Source organism: Pelodiscus sinensis, chromosome 16 (genome assembly GCF_049634645.1).
Source record: "Pelodiscus sinensis isolate JC-2024 chromosome 16, ASM4963464v1, whole genome shotgun sequence".
Classification (NCBI taxonomy): domain Eukaryota; kingdom Metazoa; phylum Chordata; order Testudines; family Trionychidae; genus Pelodiscus; species Pelodiscus sinensis.
The window spans coordinates 33,647,147-33,663,345 of NC_134726.1; the positions used below are offsets into that span (position 1 = coordinate 33,647,147).

The 16,199-nt window shown below is 48.5% G+C and overlaps 1 protein-coding gene across 7 annotated transcripts in view; it reads left to right on the forward strand.

Annotated features, from left to right (window-relative positions):
- The window catches only part of PEMT (phosphatidylethanolamine N-methyltransferase), a 129,001-nt gene that overhangs the window by 77,138 nt on the left and 35,664 nt on the right, over positions 1–16,199 (forward strand). For all 7 annotated transcript variants that reach the window (XM_075899750.1, XM_075899752.1, XM_075899751.1 and 4 more), the window contains one exon: positions 9,759–9,904. In XM_075899750.1, the coding sequence (XP_075755865.1) occupies positions 9,759–9,904 (146 nt within the window). The remainder of the gene's footprint in view (positions 1–9,758; positions 9,905–16,199) is intronic.

A 16,199-nucleotide genomic window follows, 5' to 3' on the forward strand; every position in this document is an offset into this window, starting at 1 on the left:
TCTGCTCTCTCGTGGCTCAAGAAGGACCTAGAGTAGCAGCCTCTTTTCCTGCCCTGCTTTTAGGACTTCCTGTTGCGAGCGGGCTGAATTCAGAGAGAGACGTTTGCGTTATTGGGCTGGCGTCTCGTACGTGCTTCCTGCTCTTCCGAGAAGCTGTCTCTGAGGCAGGTGATCGCTTTCTGTGAAATAGGTAGATAATTTGTCACCCCCGGAAGAGCTGATGACTCATGATCCACACTGGATGAGACTGAATAACCTGGGGTGGAATCCGATGATCTCAGGGATCTGTGTGTGGCATCTGTTAAAGGGACGCTATCAGCTTGGATATCTTTTGAAGTGGGCTGATTTTTTGAAAGTGCATGTGCCTTTAAAGAGCATTGAGTGGGATATTTAGGATTCCTCTTACAGACACATTGTATAAGGCTTTCTCTGCTCCCTTGCTGCTGTTGCTGGTATGATGCAGGCTTGAAGGGCTTCGGGGAACGGTACTTCTGAGCACTGAAAGCAACTCCCAGAGCAGTGCATGAGTGCCGCAGTTCAAGGCACTGGTATTCCTTCTATGTGGTCCCTCAGAGGCCCTCAGTTTGGGTTTTTAGCTCCCTGCCATCACCTCCAGAGGACCCGACAGCCTCACCCAGGACAAGGTGAGGGGTGGGAGGCTGTCTCCGTGCTCTTGGAAGGAGTGGGGCTAGGCAGCCGGCCCTCAGCACCACTGGGACCAAGGCCACGCCCTTCCCAGCCCTCAGCACTTCCTGAGGTGCGCCATGCGACGCTCTGGTGGCAATTTAAAGAGCTCGGGGCTCCAGGTGCTGCTGTCGGCATGGCAGCTAGGGTTGCCAGGTGTCTAGTATTCACCCAGACACCCAGCCCCCATGCTTACCTGGTTTGCCAGCACAAAATGACTGTTCCCCTTTTCCTTGCACTTAAAGGGGACATGCTGTTTCTTTTTTTCTCAACAACTTTGGGTCTCTCTCCATCCCCCCCCCCCTTTTCCCTTCAACAGAATTTTTTCCTGGTGTTTTTTGGGGGGGTTCGATATTTTTGTTTCAACCATCTAGCAAACCTAATGTCAGTGGCTGGGAGCCTGGGCCCTTTTGAATCACTGGGCCCCAGGACAACTGATCTCTTTCGCTCCCTCACCCTCCCCCATTGGCAGGACTGATCACTTCTTGGGTGGAAACTCTCATCCCCCTCCTTCCAGACCACGGGGATTTAAGTCTGTACAGCTCCCTGGATTGCACGTCCGAGGGAAAATGGCACCGTGCGCAAACATTCTTTGGTGCCCCTGAAGTCCTGCTCCCCAAGTAGCGGGCAGCCCCTCCAAGGCAGTGCAGCGGCCGGTGGAGCGGCATTGGCACGGCAGTTTTCAGACTACCAGGAGAGCGGGGGGCCAGGTGGGGACGTGTGCGAGCATCTGACTCCTGCCTCGCAGCCTCTTTAAACCCCTCCCCCTGCCTCCCAGGTGTGGTCTTCAAAAGGAAACCTTTCCCGTCCCTGGGTTCTGCTTTCCGTTCTCTCTGATCTATACCCAGGTAAGCACAAATCGCTGTGTCGGGTCCCAAGCAAGTGCCCCCCTCCTCAGCGCCTGCCCTTTCATTACCCGATAGAAAGGGGGGTGCAGAGGAGCAAACAGCACAAGGGGGTTTCCAGGGAGCTGAATTCACTCCGTACCAGAGGCCCCACAGAGAACGGCATTGCAGCCGAAGGCAGAGGTGGCAGCATGGGGCGGCAGCAGTCTCCCTGGCCTGCCCCTTCTCTCCTGGGGCCAGGAGGTGAACCCACCCAAATGCCCTTTACACTTGGACACTCGGCTGAACTTGGCCAGTGAACCAGGTGTGGGGTGCGCTGAGGGGAAAGAGGAGGGAGCACCAAAGGGATATTTGGTCTTTGGACTGTCTCACCTTGAGGTGCGAAACTGATGCAAAAATCTGCTACGCAGTACACTGCAGGGTAACAGCAAAGATGCAGAGCAGGGGAGAGACGATGCTGAGGTAACAGTTACATCCTGACCTACATCCTCTGCCAGCAGGTCTTGTTAGAAACGCTCAATCCTTCTCAGCGAGAAGAAGCTGTGAGGGAAAACGATGGGCAAAGGAGGAAGGAACTGTCTGCTGTTGTGACGCTGCTGGTTGTGAATGTTTGGATCGTCTACCATAATCAGCCCCCTGTTATTGAAGGGAGCGCTTGCTGCCAATCCAGCTATTCCTGCATAGTAGGGCGGCTCTGTGCATAGCAGACTCGGTGCTAGCATTGTTACAGCAGCTTCCATATTTGGTGCACCTGAAAACTCTTGCAAAACTCTCTCTGAGCCCCCTCAATAACCTCCCACCACTGCCTAGACTTTCCGTTGATTTAAAAAATCTTGCTTCATCCTGCCAAAACATTCTCTGGCCGGGCTCTCTGCCTTCCTTTCTCCAGTTCTTTCACAACCATTTTTAGTTCTCTGTGTTGAAATTCGTGGGAGGAGTGCTCATTCTTACCGCAGCAACCCTGCCTGCTCCATGGGGTCACACCTCAAGCCCATGGGGAAGATTCAGCTAGTTCAGGTTTCAATGCCCAGCTAGCTGGTGGAGATTCGTGCGGCTGCAAAATTGGTGCCTTGTAAAAATGATCTGCGGATATCAGCATCCATTTACATGGATACCTGTAGATGTAAAGCAGATCCTTGCACATTTGCAGCATTCTAGATACACAATTTTGCATCCACACCTGCCTCCATATCTGCAAAAATGAGCTGTGGTTATCTGCAGTCACATGCATGGATACTATGTAGTTACCCACGGATTTGCGGGGCTCCAGAGAATCACACACCTGGGGCAGCATGTTGCTGTTCTGCTCTGGAGACTGCACTGGCTTCCAGACTGCGCACTCAGTTTGTTTCTGAGAGCCATCCAAGGGGTTGGTGTGATCAACAGTGAATGCTGAGCCCTTTGAAAATCAGCTCTCTGATTTCAGGAGCCTAAATATGGATTTAAGAGCCTAGTTTTAGGCTTTTAGTTCTTGATGATCTTGGTGTGTGTTCCCTCTGTATCTGGCTGGGTTCCCTTCTGCAATCTCTAGGAGACACCTTCCTTTCTCAAGCTTTATTCCTGCTTTTTGGTGTCTTTGGAGCTCTATTTCGGCGTATGTTTGAAAATCATTCCCACCTTTATGGGTTTTAGTCTCTGCAATTTCACACCTTGTTTATTAGTTTCTTTCTAGTTGATTTGTTTGGCTCATATAGTAACCATCGTGGGCATAGCAACAGCTGGATCATCTCATCAAGCTTGTCTCTGTTCCAAGGGGCAGCTGGGGTGAACAGGACCTGTTACTTTGGATCCTTAATTTAAAAACACCCATCCATGACAACCTACCGAAATGTGTCATGCAGCCTTGTTGCGTTGTACTGTATGCAGCCTGCCCAGACGCTTATTGGAAAATGCCTTCAGTTTTATAGACACAGAGACTTTAAAGTCAGAAAGGACCATCCTGATTATGTAGCCTGACCTCCTGTATGTTGCAGCTCCAGAACCTCACCCACCTCCCCTGATATAGACCCCTAATCTCTGGCTGAGTCCCTGAAGTCCTCACATCATGGTTTAAAGAGAGGATATAATAGGATAACCATTTACACGGTTAACCGATATGCTTGGGCTTACTGTGAATGGTTATGTGCAGGCTCCTGCCCTGCTTCCGGGTTGCCAGCTGGTACCCTGCGCTGCTGGCTCTGTATCCGAGGCAGCAGCACAGGGCGGTAGCTGGTGCACGCTGGGGGTCCGGTTAAAAGCTGGCTCTGGTGCGCACTGGCTCCCAAGGAGCTGGATGTGTAATGGTATAAACCAGGAGTGGGCAATCATTTTAGAAGGGAGGCCACTTCACACATTTTTGAAGGGGTGGGGCCTCGAGCAGAAGGGGTGGGGCCAGAACACTTCCGTGCTTCCCTTCCCACAGACCCTGATTGGCTAGGGGCGGGGAAGTGCGTGAAGTCTTTGTCCCGGCTCTAGAGCAGGGCTACTCAACATGTGGCCTGTTTGTTTGTGGCCTGCGGGGCCATTTGGGTTTATGCGGGGCTCAACATGCAGCCCACGGGCGGCGGGATCCTTTGAACATGGCCTCCACTGGGAACACACTCCACAACAGCGAGGTGTGAGCATTGAAAGACACAAGCAGCCGGGCTGGCTGGAACAGACGGGTACAGGGTGTCAGTGTTTCTAGCCCCCAGGGAGGAGGTGCCGGGAGCACTGGCGCATTGTGGGAAGTGCTTTGTATTCATGCCTGTTGGCGTGAAAAAAGCTATTTGCATATATTTGCATATATATTTGCGTGTCTATGCAACCACACTTAAAGTTGTGGGCCTCAGCATGTGCAGTGAGTATCATTGTGGCCCCTGGAGCTTCCAGAGTTGAGTAGCCCTGAGAGAACTGCCAGCTGTTCTCAACAGCTGGCGGTTCCCTCTAGATGCTGCAAGCCCCTGATGGCGGGAGGAGACTTCATGTGTGCTCCCCCCTCCCCGACCAATCAGTGTCTGTGGGCAGGGGAGCATGGAATAATACAAATATAAAGTATTTAAGCTTTATACTGCAGAGCCCACAGTGTGTGTAACTGCGAGGTTTTTTAGCGGTTACAGGGTTACATTTTTAAATGACTTTTTATATCCCTATTCCAGAGGACGTAGAGTCATAACAGGAATAGGGAGGAGTGGGTGGGTGGGTGAACATTAAGATGCGGGGGTGCCCCTAATTTTTGAGTGCCCTACACTGTTGCGTATTCTGCATATGGGTAAGGACAGCTCTAAATTTGGTGAGTGGATCTGGGCTTCTATGGATGTATCTTGGGCCCACTGGTTAAGGGGGTCATGCCCAGGGCCCACTTTGTGGTAGTCTGCCCTCTAGCCGCTCCCTGACTGCATGAAACAGGGAAGTGCTCAGGTAATAGGGTTTACAGCAGGAAGGATTAATAGGATTCCTGTTTGCAGTGGATTTCAAACCTATTCGGGCACAGCCTGCAATTAATTGTCTCCTTCTCGTAAAAGATTACACAGGGCTATAGTAGGAAACTGGGCTGGTAGAGTAAAAAATTACGTGTCTGAAACAAATGGTGCAAGGAACATGCCACAGAGGCATATATTAAAAGTGTCATTTGAGCGATACATCTACTACTTTTTTTTCATCCAAATGAAGGACAGTTGGCTGATGCCTTAGCCACACGACACGGGTACCGTACAGTGCGATAAGATTGTCTTTCAGCTGCCAACGTCATGTTATAGATTCAAAAATGATTAGAGTTGCTGAAGACTGTGTCTCGATTGCCATAGTGCAGGTTAATAAATGCTTAAAAGGTTTATTTACTAATTGTGAAAAGTCCTGCAGTCATCATGTATAATGCAAATAGAGAGTCTGTGTAGGAAGATATAAAAACTTTACTACAGGGAAAGACAGTCCATTATCTCAATGCAAACATGTCCCTCTGAGCTGTAAGCCAAACACCAGGGGACCAAGCAGACATGCTGATTACAGGAGCTAATGTTTGCATGAGAATCCAAGCATGAAAAAAAAGGGTGAAATCATTTGGAGATAACCGTAAAGGAGGAGCAGACCCTGCCAAAACAAACCACATCACGTGCTGGCTGTAAAGGTCTGAGGTCTGATTTTCAGTGACTTCATCCCTGTGCATTAAGCTGCCTATGTGCGTCTTGTATTCTGGGGCCTCCGTGTAAGTTAGAGCAGCCTCGGGGTTGCTGTAAAGTGAGCTCTAGAAAGCAGAAAATAGCTTTAGTGCTCTGTGATCTAGCCATGCCTCTGCTATGCCACCAGTGCACCTTATATGCTAAGCACTGGGAGTAAGACATGCACAGCCTTGACACTAGCTCTGCACTGGCCAGAGAGGCCTCCTTACGAAGAGTATCCTCACCCGGGTCTTTCCTGCCCACTTTCTGAGACCCCTTTGCCTGCCAGAGCAGTGTAGACAGGCCCTTGCACAGATGACAGGCAGGCCTTTAATGCTGTGCAAAGACAGTAGCGACCTAATCTGCAAACAGCTGCAAGACTGAAGCGTCTGGACCAGTGGTGGGCACCCTGCAGCCTAGGGGCCACATGAGGACCATCAGGACTCTATGTGTGGCCCATGAGACATCATGTTCACCGTTTCCCACGTGCAGAATGCTGGCTTCCATCGGCATAAGGATTTTCCCTTAACAGTATTGCTAAAGTGACATAAACGTAAAGCCAGGGCACGTGACGTGAGGTGCGGCCTGATGGCACACACTGACTGCGAGAGCCATGCGCTCCCTCGGCAGCCAATCAAAGTGCTGCAACAGTTCAGTCCGCACCCCCTGCAAATTCTAGCTACACAAGCGCCGTTAGCAGAACAACCCTATCCTAGGAGATCGGCTTGCTTACAACAATCTTGCAGCCCAGTGAGATGGAGGGCCACTCGTACGGCCCACTCACTAGCCAAGGTTGCCCATCACTGGTTTGGAAGCATCCCAAGAGGGTTGCTTTAATAGGCTACTGTGACAGGGTGGACCAGGCCCCAAAACCCCCTGCTGAAGGCTTGTGGCCTTGACACACCCCGCCCAACAAACCATAGAGTAGTCCTCCAGGAAAGATAGAGTGGTGCAAAGGATGTGACCAATCAGGGCCCAGCAAGTCAGTTAAAAGGAAGCTGTTGAATCAGGATGAGGCAGTTTGTCTTTGGAGCTCAAGAGGCTCAGACATGGTTGGAGAGCTGGGTTGCAGGAGGCTGCCATAGCAAAGCGCGTAGGAACAGGCACTCAGCCAAAGGAGGACCGCTCATGTGCGGTGAGTGACGTCCCTATTACAGCCATCTATCGCTTAAGTAAAAGTGATTTGATTTTTGCGGGGAATGACGTCTGAGGGAGCTCTTTGCTATGGATAGTGTCCCTTTCTTGCTGTCCCTTAAGGTTTGTGCAGATCATTGGGGGGGGGGGGGGACTGACCACACCCAACCTACCCCAGCCTCCTCTGATCCTACTGCCTTAGGGGCCTTGCCCGGCCTGCTCAGCCATACGCTGCTGTTGTTGAAGTCAATGGCCATTTTTGCCATGGACTTTGGTAGGAGCAGGAGGACTTGGATCTATGCCCACAATTATTCCATCAGTCTGTAAGTGTAAAGAGGTCCTAGCTCTAACGCCTTCTGGCGGGCCTATTCTCTTTGTCTGCCATGGGCAAAATATGGCATCTGGCAGATGACAAACCTGGTTCGGACATTATGTAATCTGCTTTTCCTTCCCCTGGGTGTGAGTAGCCAGCTTTTCAGATCATTGCAACCGTAGCGGAGAGCTTTGGTGTGACCCTGAGCTGTGCGGAACGGCAGGAAGGGGAGAAAAGCAGCGGGAGAGAGAAGATGCAGTTTATGAAGCTACAAGGATTAGGTGTAATGTTAGAAGATGTCACGTGAGCATTTTGTGTGTTACATCTGCAGCAGCGCGCCTGATTCTTGAGCATTGGAGAGACTATCTCTGAATACTGGTTCAGGGCACTTTCAATCAGAGCATGGTAGTAAATGGGCACCTTGCATCCCTCTTTATAGTGAGGCGGTCACATCCTGCAACATGGGGAGTCTGTCTGACCTGGTTCTGAACTTAGTTCCTCACTTCTGAAGCAGCCACTTCCCGGCGGGACTAGGAAGTCAATGGGATTGGTTCCTGTAGGCACAGCGGCACCCCAGCACCATTAGCAGAAGCCTGACAGGGCCTGTGTCGATGAGAAAGTTGCATCAGATTAACTTCAGGAGTGGTTTTGAATTGATGTGCTTGAGCTGGTGCAAACAGCTGTGTGGACACGCCTGTTTCAGTTTAAGAGTCTTATATCATCTCAGTTTAAACTAGCAATTATGAATCAATTTGCTACACCAAAATAACCCTGGTTTAAGCGAAAAGGGCAGTGTCTCTCCACACAACCTTTTGCATGGACTAATTTAAATCCGTTTTAAAACTAATTTACATTAAACTGGTGCAGCTTCTGTGTGTAGACACGGCCTCATGCTTCTTTACCAAATGGGGGAAAGAGGGACAAAAATAGCTTGGAGCAGAAGTCAGAGGGTCCGGAAGGGACACTCTCTGAGGCTGGTCTACTTGCCTCTTCTGCACAGTTGCAATCGAAGTGAAACTCTGCATTGTGCAGGCTGAATTATGGTGTGCATGAACCTAAGTGTCTTTGAGGGCAGCACCTGGGCTGAGCAGACTCACCATGGCTCACGCAGCTAAGGGTGCACACCCAAGAGTGGTAACTCTTGACCTTTCAAAATGGCGTGATGAACGCGTCATCTCCTAGTTGTGGGATCGCCCTGGTGACCCTTGTGCAGGCTGGTTTATTTGGCCCCAGAAAGGGGATGCTTAGGAAAGTTAAGAGTGAGGAATGTTTGTCGGCAGGTAATCGATAGATGTTGTTCCGTCTCGGGTTCTGTACCTTTAACGCAGAGGATTCCCCTCAGCCTGCTGCAGTCTCAGCTGCCAGTTGGCACAGCAGAATGTCTAGTCCGACATTGTACGGTTGCCATCTCATGAAGACTTTATCTTTGTTCATTCTTAGTTGGTGGTTTTCCTTAGTCTGAAATAAATACATGAAGGCAGAAGAGTGCACAGTTTGCTCTTTGTGCAAAGGAAAAGCAGAGCCTTAGTTAATTGACATGGTACTGCCAAACGCAAGAGTTCATCATCCGGCTCAAAAGTATTACACTCAATCATAGATCGTTAGAGGATTGGACCCTAAGGTTATGTCTACGCTGCAGAGGGTTTTTTGGAAAAATGACCATTTTTCCAAAAAAACCTTCACTTACATCCACACTGCAATTGCATTCTTTCGAAAGAACAGAGGGGTTTTTCCGACATTGGTAAACCTCTTTCTACGAGGAAGAAGCCTTTTTCCGAACGAACTCTTTCAGAAAAAGGGGTGTGGACGGGGAAGAGGACATTTTTTTTGAAAGAGGAAAAAGCACATACCACTCAGCCCCTAGTAATCACAGCTTAAATGTGAGAGAGCATCCATTCAGTGTGGATGCTATCTTTCAAAAAGAGCAGATCGCTATTTCAGTGTGCTTTGGCAGTGTGGATGCTCTCTTTTGGAAGGAGTTTTTTCAGAAGATCTCTTCTGGAAAAGCTTCTTCAGAAAGAAGTGTGCAATCTAGACATAGCCTAACTGTCAGCATGCAATTGTAAACCTGTTTGCCTGAAGTTATTTTAGACTACATGTATCCAGTATATTCTGGGAAGAGTCTTTTCACCAGACTGGACCCACCCTTCTTTTTAATTTCTAATCTTCCAGCTGTGACTCATTCCTGAGCACATGGCTAACTGCAAAATGTTTTGTTGAGGGAGTACAGGGGAGGATGCACAAGATTAATCCTGCATATCTTTCCCAGCTCTTGATTCTTGTGAAAGTCCTGCCTTCCTGTCAGGTTTTACAGCCCGAAGCAATGATTGTGGACCAGGTTGGTGATATTTCCTCCTTCCCAGAAGCTCACGTGTGGGGTTGAAATGGATTTAAGCCCACAAATATTTTTAGCCCTGCGTTGGGTTCTAAATAAAAATGACTGCGTCAATTACGGCTGGTGCTGCCCGCAAACCTCTGTCACTTGGCTTTTCATAGAAAATCATCAGAATGTCTGACGTGCTGAATTGCGAGCTTAGCTCTAGAGAGCAAAATAAAGTGTCACTCTGCCAAATTTCTTTTTCATGTTCTATTCCCCACAGGAAAGCTGTTAAAAGAGATGCTGCAACTAATGGCCTCTCCCCTCCCCCCTTTTTCTTTTCCCTGCAGTTTCATGGAAGCCCTGAGGAGCCAGCCAAAGCTGGAAGGTCTGGATTGCCTTTCTGTCTACTACGCAGGCTTGGCTGTTCTGGGAATAGGGTTCCTGTTCGTCATCTCCAGTTTTTTAGCACTGGGCTTCATCGGGACGTTTTTGGGTAAGGCTGCCATTGGGCACTCATGGGGCAGTGCTACGCTACTGCGGCCGTGCTGCTACTGATACTCATGTTAGCTCTCATGGAACTTCTGTGGGTCTGGGAATGGAAAATCACATCCCTACATTGTGGTGGGGATGTAACCACAGAAAGTGGTTCTTTCGTGGCATCTTGCCTATATTTTTCAAAGGTGAGTAGGTACGTTAGGTGGCTTCATTTTCTTTTTGGCTGTCCAGCTTGAGATGCCGTGGAAGGACGGGTACGCCACCGATTCTGAAATTCGGGCCTCTTTCAGGTACCTCAAGCTGGACAATGAAGAAGTGAGCCACCCAAAACTGCTGTCTAGACTACCTGACCCTGGGAGAGCAGACAGGAGAGACCAGCTTTTGAAAATTTTACCGCGATATTAAAAGTGCAGAAAGACACATGAGTCCCATTGGCTTTCAAGGAGACTTCTGTTGCTAAGTGTGTTGGGCACTTCTGGGGGGGAAATAAAGGAGGCAGGCTCTTAAGTGACTTAGTCATTTTGGAAAACTTTAACCCTCCACTGCAGGGAGGGAGGAAGTGATTATGTCCACTCGGCAGAGGGAGAAACTGGGGCCCAGAGAAATTTCCCAACATTTTGCAATCAGGAATAGAACCCAAGGTTCCACAATCCATGGTCTGAGCACTAATCTCTGCTTCCTAAATCCTTAGTAGATTATCCTCCATGGTTCTGGTTCATCTTTCACCCTCTGTGCACTGACTTCCATGTTCCTTGTAAGGTGGGTGCTTGTGCAGCCGCTCAGCTGACATTGGAATCTCTTCTAAGTGCTGACAGCCAGGTTTGTGTTTCTACTGGTGGTGCACTTTCGCACTTCCCTTGGTGCGCATGCACAATTTATTCTGCACATGGACAGAAAAATCCACATGTGGATGGAAAAGATGAAAGATGAAAGAGAAAGTTGACTGGCTTCTTATCCACATTTGTCGAATAGCTGTCTTGTGAATAGCTCCACCACCACAATTTCCTTTTCCAGTTGGAGGGACCCTGATTGGTTGCAAGGTTCCAAATATCGGGAGTCAAAGAGCCGGAGTCCTGGGAACCTTGATTCCCCTCCAGAGGCCCTGGAGGTTTTTCGCCTTCCTCTGTAGCATGGGGTACAGATCACAGCTGGAGGATTCTCTGCATCTTGGGGTCTTCAAAGTATTTGAAGGCTTCAATATCTGAGATCTAGGTGAGAGGATTATTCTGGGAGGGGTGGGTGAGATTCTGTGGCCTGCACTGTGCAGGGGGTCGGACTAGATGATCATAATGGTCCCTTCTGACCTTAAAGTCTATGAGTCTGAGTCCTTCCTGCATCTGGGCAATGTGTACATAAGGTTATCTAGTCTGGAAGTAGAGTCCATTAATAGTTTGCATTGTTGTTGTAGCCTTGTGTCTCAGGATACTGGAGAGATTTGATGGTGAGATAATATCTTTTATTGGACCAACTTCTTTTGGTGAGAGCCAAGCTTTTGAACTTGCCTGGAGTTCTTCAGGTCCCTAGATAAGTAGGCCTCTATAAAAGAAATATTATTACCTCCCCCATCTTGTCTCTCTAAAACCTATAATACTAAGCCAGCATATGTTACTCTAGAATGAAAATGGGTTTAACACTCCCAACATTTAGCTGGCTCTCAACTTAGTTCCATCAAACCTGAGTCTTAGCTGACTAGATGGATCCTTTGATCTTGAATTACCACTGAAAAACAAACAAGTCTGATTCAGTGGAAAGGCAGAGTGACTCTGTTGCGCTCGGCTCTCCAAAGAGTCTTCTCTCTGCATGGCTCCAGTTTTCCCCTTAGACCACTTCACCTGTGTATAAATGGGTAGGGAAGAAGGAAGACCTTGGAATTATTAATAAAATATTAGTGGCCAGCCGAGATCAGATATTGCATATTCGCCTCTATCCTTAGAAGCGCCTCTGCCATGAAATTGGATTATATCTGGGATTCCATGGAGGTGATCACAACTCAGCAGGGAAAAAACCCACTCCCCTGACTCTGCAGAGTAAGATTTCTATGTTTGGTATACCATCCCTCTTGACTTGGTGAGGCCATAAGCCCTTTTGTCCAGCCATGAGTATGGCGGGAATAGCTTCAGGGGGTAGCCAAGTTAGTCTGTAATTGGAAAAACTTAAAAAACAACAAATAGTCTTGAAGCACCTTAGAGACTAAAAAAACATGTAGATGATAGATGTAGTTTTTGTGGGCACAACCCACTTTTCAGATGGATGGAGTTATTAAAGATCTAGTTTCTAAGTAAGTAGGGGATGTGGGGGAGGAGAGAAGGAAAAAGAAGAGGGGAAAAAAAGAGGAAAGAAATAGTCAATTAGTGTCCATGCTACATGAAGCTGATAGAGAAAGTACGAATTGTTTGGTTGGTTTTTTATGTCATTAGGATGTGGAATGTAGTGGGCCATCCAACCAATGTCTTTATTCATACCTCTGTGATAGGAATCAAACTTGTAAATGAAGTTACATTCTAAGGCTTCCCTGTGGAATTGGCTTATGGAATTGGCCTGAAACAATATGGTGACTTTGAGATCCATTAGTGAGTGCCCGGGCAAGTTAAACTATTCCCCAACAGGTTTCTGTGTTGCCTTTTCGGATATCTGATTTGTGTCCGTTAATTCTTTCCTGTAGAGACTGAACAGTTTGGCCAATATACATGGCAGAGGGATATTGCTGGCATTTGATGGCATAGATCACATTAGTGGATGTGCAGTTAAGTGAGCCTCTGATGTGGTGGTTTATGTGGTTAGATCCTGTGATGAAATTGCTTGTGTAGATGTGTGGAAAGAGTTGGCATTGGGGTTGATTGCAGGGGTGGGGTCCTGGATGAGTACGATGGAGGTGTGCTGCGTGGTTACTGGGAAGAATTAGTTTGAGGATAGGGGATTGTCTGAAGGCGAGGATTGGCCTGTCCCCCAAGGCTTGTGAGAGTGAGGGATCATTTTCCAGGATAGGTTGTAGATTATTGATGATGTGTTCGAAGGGTTTAAGTTGTGGGCTGTAGGTGATGACTAGTGGCGTCCTGGTATTTTCTGGGCCTGTCTTGAAGTAGCTGATGTCCGGGGACTCTTCTGGCTGTCAATTTGTTTTTTCACTTCTCCGGGTGGGTATTTCAGTTTTAAGAATGCTCTATATAGATCCTGAAGGTGTTTGTTGCTGTCTGTGGTATTGGAGCAAATCTGGTTGTATCTTAGGGCGTGGCTGTAAACAATAGATTGAGAAATGCATCTTGGATGGACACTAGAGGCATGAAGGTAAGTGTAACGAACATTAAGTTTCTGGTATAAGGTGGTGAAAATGTGTCTGTCATGTAATTGTATTGTAGGGTCAAGAAAGTGGATCTCTTGTGTGGACTGATCCAGGCTGAGGTTGATAGTGGGGTGGAAGTTGTTGAAATCCTGTGAAATTCACTGCTATCCGCAAGTGGACATAGCTGAGCAATGCAAGGAGAAGAATCACGGGATTGGAAGGGACCTCAAGAAGTCATCTAATCCAGTCCCCTGCCCTCATGGCAGGACTAAGCATTATTTAGACTATCCCTGACAGGTGTTTGACTAACCTGCTCTTAAAAAACCCCCAATGATGGAGATTCCACAACCTCCCTCAGCAATTTATTCTAGTGTTTAACTATCCTGACAAGCAGGAATTTTTTCCTAATGCCCAACCTCAACCTCTCTTGCTGCAGTTTAAGCCCATTGCTTCTTGACCCATTATCAGAGGTTAAGGAGAACAATTTTTTCCCCTCCTTCTTGTAACAACTTTTTTAGGTTTTTTAGGTTTTTTTACAGGCAGTCCCCGGGTTATGTACAAGATAGGGACTGTAGGTTTGTTCTTAAGTTGAATCTGTATGTAAGTCGGAACTGGCATCCAGATTCAGCCGCTGCTGAAACTGATCAGTTTCAACAGCGGCTGAATCTGGATGCCAGTTCCGACTTACATACAGATTCAACTTAAGAACCCCAGGCGTCCCCAAGTCAGCTGCTGCTGAAACTGATCAGCAGCTGATTCCAGGAAGCCCAGGGCAGAGCAACTCTGCCTCGGGCTTCCTGTAGTCAGCCGCTGGTCAGTTTCAGCAGCGGCTGACTTGGGGACGCCTGGGGCAGAGCAGCTCGGGTGCTGCTGGGTTGGTCCAGTAGCGCGGCTGCTCCTCGGCGCTACTGGACCAACCCAGCAGCACCCCAGCTGCTCTGCCCCAGGCGTCCTGATTCAGCCGCTGCTGAAACTGATCAGCAGCGGCTGAATCAGGACTCCTGGGGCAGAGCAGCTGGGGTGCTGCCGGGTTGGTCCAGTAGCGCCAAGGAGCGGTGCTGCGGGACCAACCGGCAGCGCCCCACCTGCTCTACCACAGGCCCCGGGCTGTGCTCCACGTCTCCCTGGTCTGCTGGGGGGGGGGCACTAGCTGCGTCCCCTGCCCCCCAGCAGACCAGGGAGACGCGGAGCAAAGCGGCGGAGGACCCGGGCCGGACCGCGGCGCTTCCAGATCAGTGCCGCGGTCCGGCCCGGGTCCTCCGCCACTTTGCTCCCCGTCTCTCTGGTCTGCTGGCTCCCCCAGCAGACTAGGGAGACGGGGAGCAGCTTTTCTCGCCCCGGAGGAGGCAGGCGGCGGGACCAGGTGTCCTGCCACTCCAGTCCTCCGGGGCGAGAAAATCCCCGTTCGTAACTGCGGATCCGACATAAGTCGGATCCGCGTAACTCGGGGACTGCCTGTACTTGAAAACTGCTATCATGTCCCCTCTCAGTCTTCCCTTTTCCAGATTTAACAAACCCATTTTTAAAAAAATCTTGCCTCGAATGCTATGTGTTCTAGACCTTTAATCATTTGTGTTGCTCTTCTCTGGACTTTCTCCAATTTGTCCACATCTTTCCTGAAATGTGGTGCCCAGAACTAGACACAGTACTCCAGCTGAGGCTTAATCAATGCAGAATAGAGTGGAATAATTTCTTCTTGTGTCTTGCTCACAACTTTTCCTTCCAGTCTTATGATTCTGCTTGTTCCTTGAAATGATGGACCTCTTTATCTTTGAGGAAGAAGCAGGGCGAGTTCTCTAGCACTGGGGGAATATAAATTTTGTTTCGGGTAAGGAAAGTTGTGTTTGATTAAAAACAAGGGCATTGTATTATCCAATGTTTGCTCATAGCCCGCATCTGAAGGAGAGGAAAGTTCTGGTATAATCTGAGATACCCAATGGCCTCAGAAGTTTTATTGGAGTAGGAGTCAACCCTTCAGCCACATCAAGTACTCTTTTGTCTTCTACTACAATGCTGGGGCCATATAAGTAGATAGATCAGAAAGACCACTTCTGAACTGGCTAATAGCTGCCTCTTTAAATAATACATTTTAAATTGCCTAGAAATTGCGAAGCATTTTGCCTTTTAAATCTAGGCTAAACTGTTGGCGCCTACAGAGGACAATGAGTCACTCTTCCTTAATGAGTTTTTCTGTGCCACCCAATTTTCTGCCCAGCAGTGTTGGTTCAAGGCTCTATTTTGCTACCGTTGAGCTTGTTCCTTTCCGTTCCTGCAGCTTCATTTTCTTTCTCGTGCACAAAATAATTCTCAGCAGTCACAGGGGCCAGCTCACCAGCATTTCCTTTCCTCATTGTGGCTTCACAATTGGAGCAATTTGCAGAGCTATAAACACTCGCTGGAATTCTCATTTACTGCCTGCTGCCAATACCATTTGCCCTATTTTCTGACATGCGTAGTGGTGGATAGTTGCCTTAAAAGAGGCAATAAGGTTTTTGCATGAGGAAAGGAGTATATTTTTCTATCCGTCTGTCTCCCAGCTGTGTATTATTCCTTGCAGCAAGGAAGGCATTGACTGATATCAAATAAGCCCAACTTGACCAAACACTGTCAGTTGGGTTGCATTGAAACTTATTTGTATCTGCAGAGAAGCAGCGGTGGTGGGGCTCTACACGAGCTAAAGCAGAGGAGGTTGTAGAAAGCCTTATGTCTAAACACCAAACTGTTCTTCAGCCAAAGATCCAAAATAACCATAGTGTGGCAGCACCCCTACCTCACCCCTAGAGAACAGGCACTTTGAGTTGTTTCCTGTAAACATGGGAACTGGAAGCCCCAACCAAGACACCAGATCCCAACCTCCCACTTCCTGAAAGAGGCTGTTTCCTATTTTGGAGGGTTCATCAGGACTCAAGTGGTGTCCAGGGCTTTTGCAGACTTTCAGCACAGGAGCCACAGTAGACAGCCCACAGGAGGTTTCAGGGTTCGGAGAGAGGCAGTGTTGCCTACTGGTTAGAGA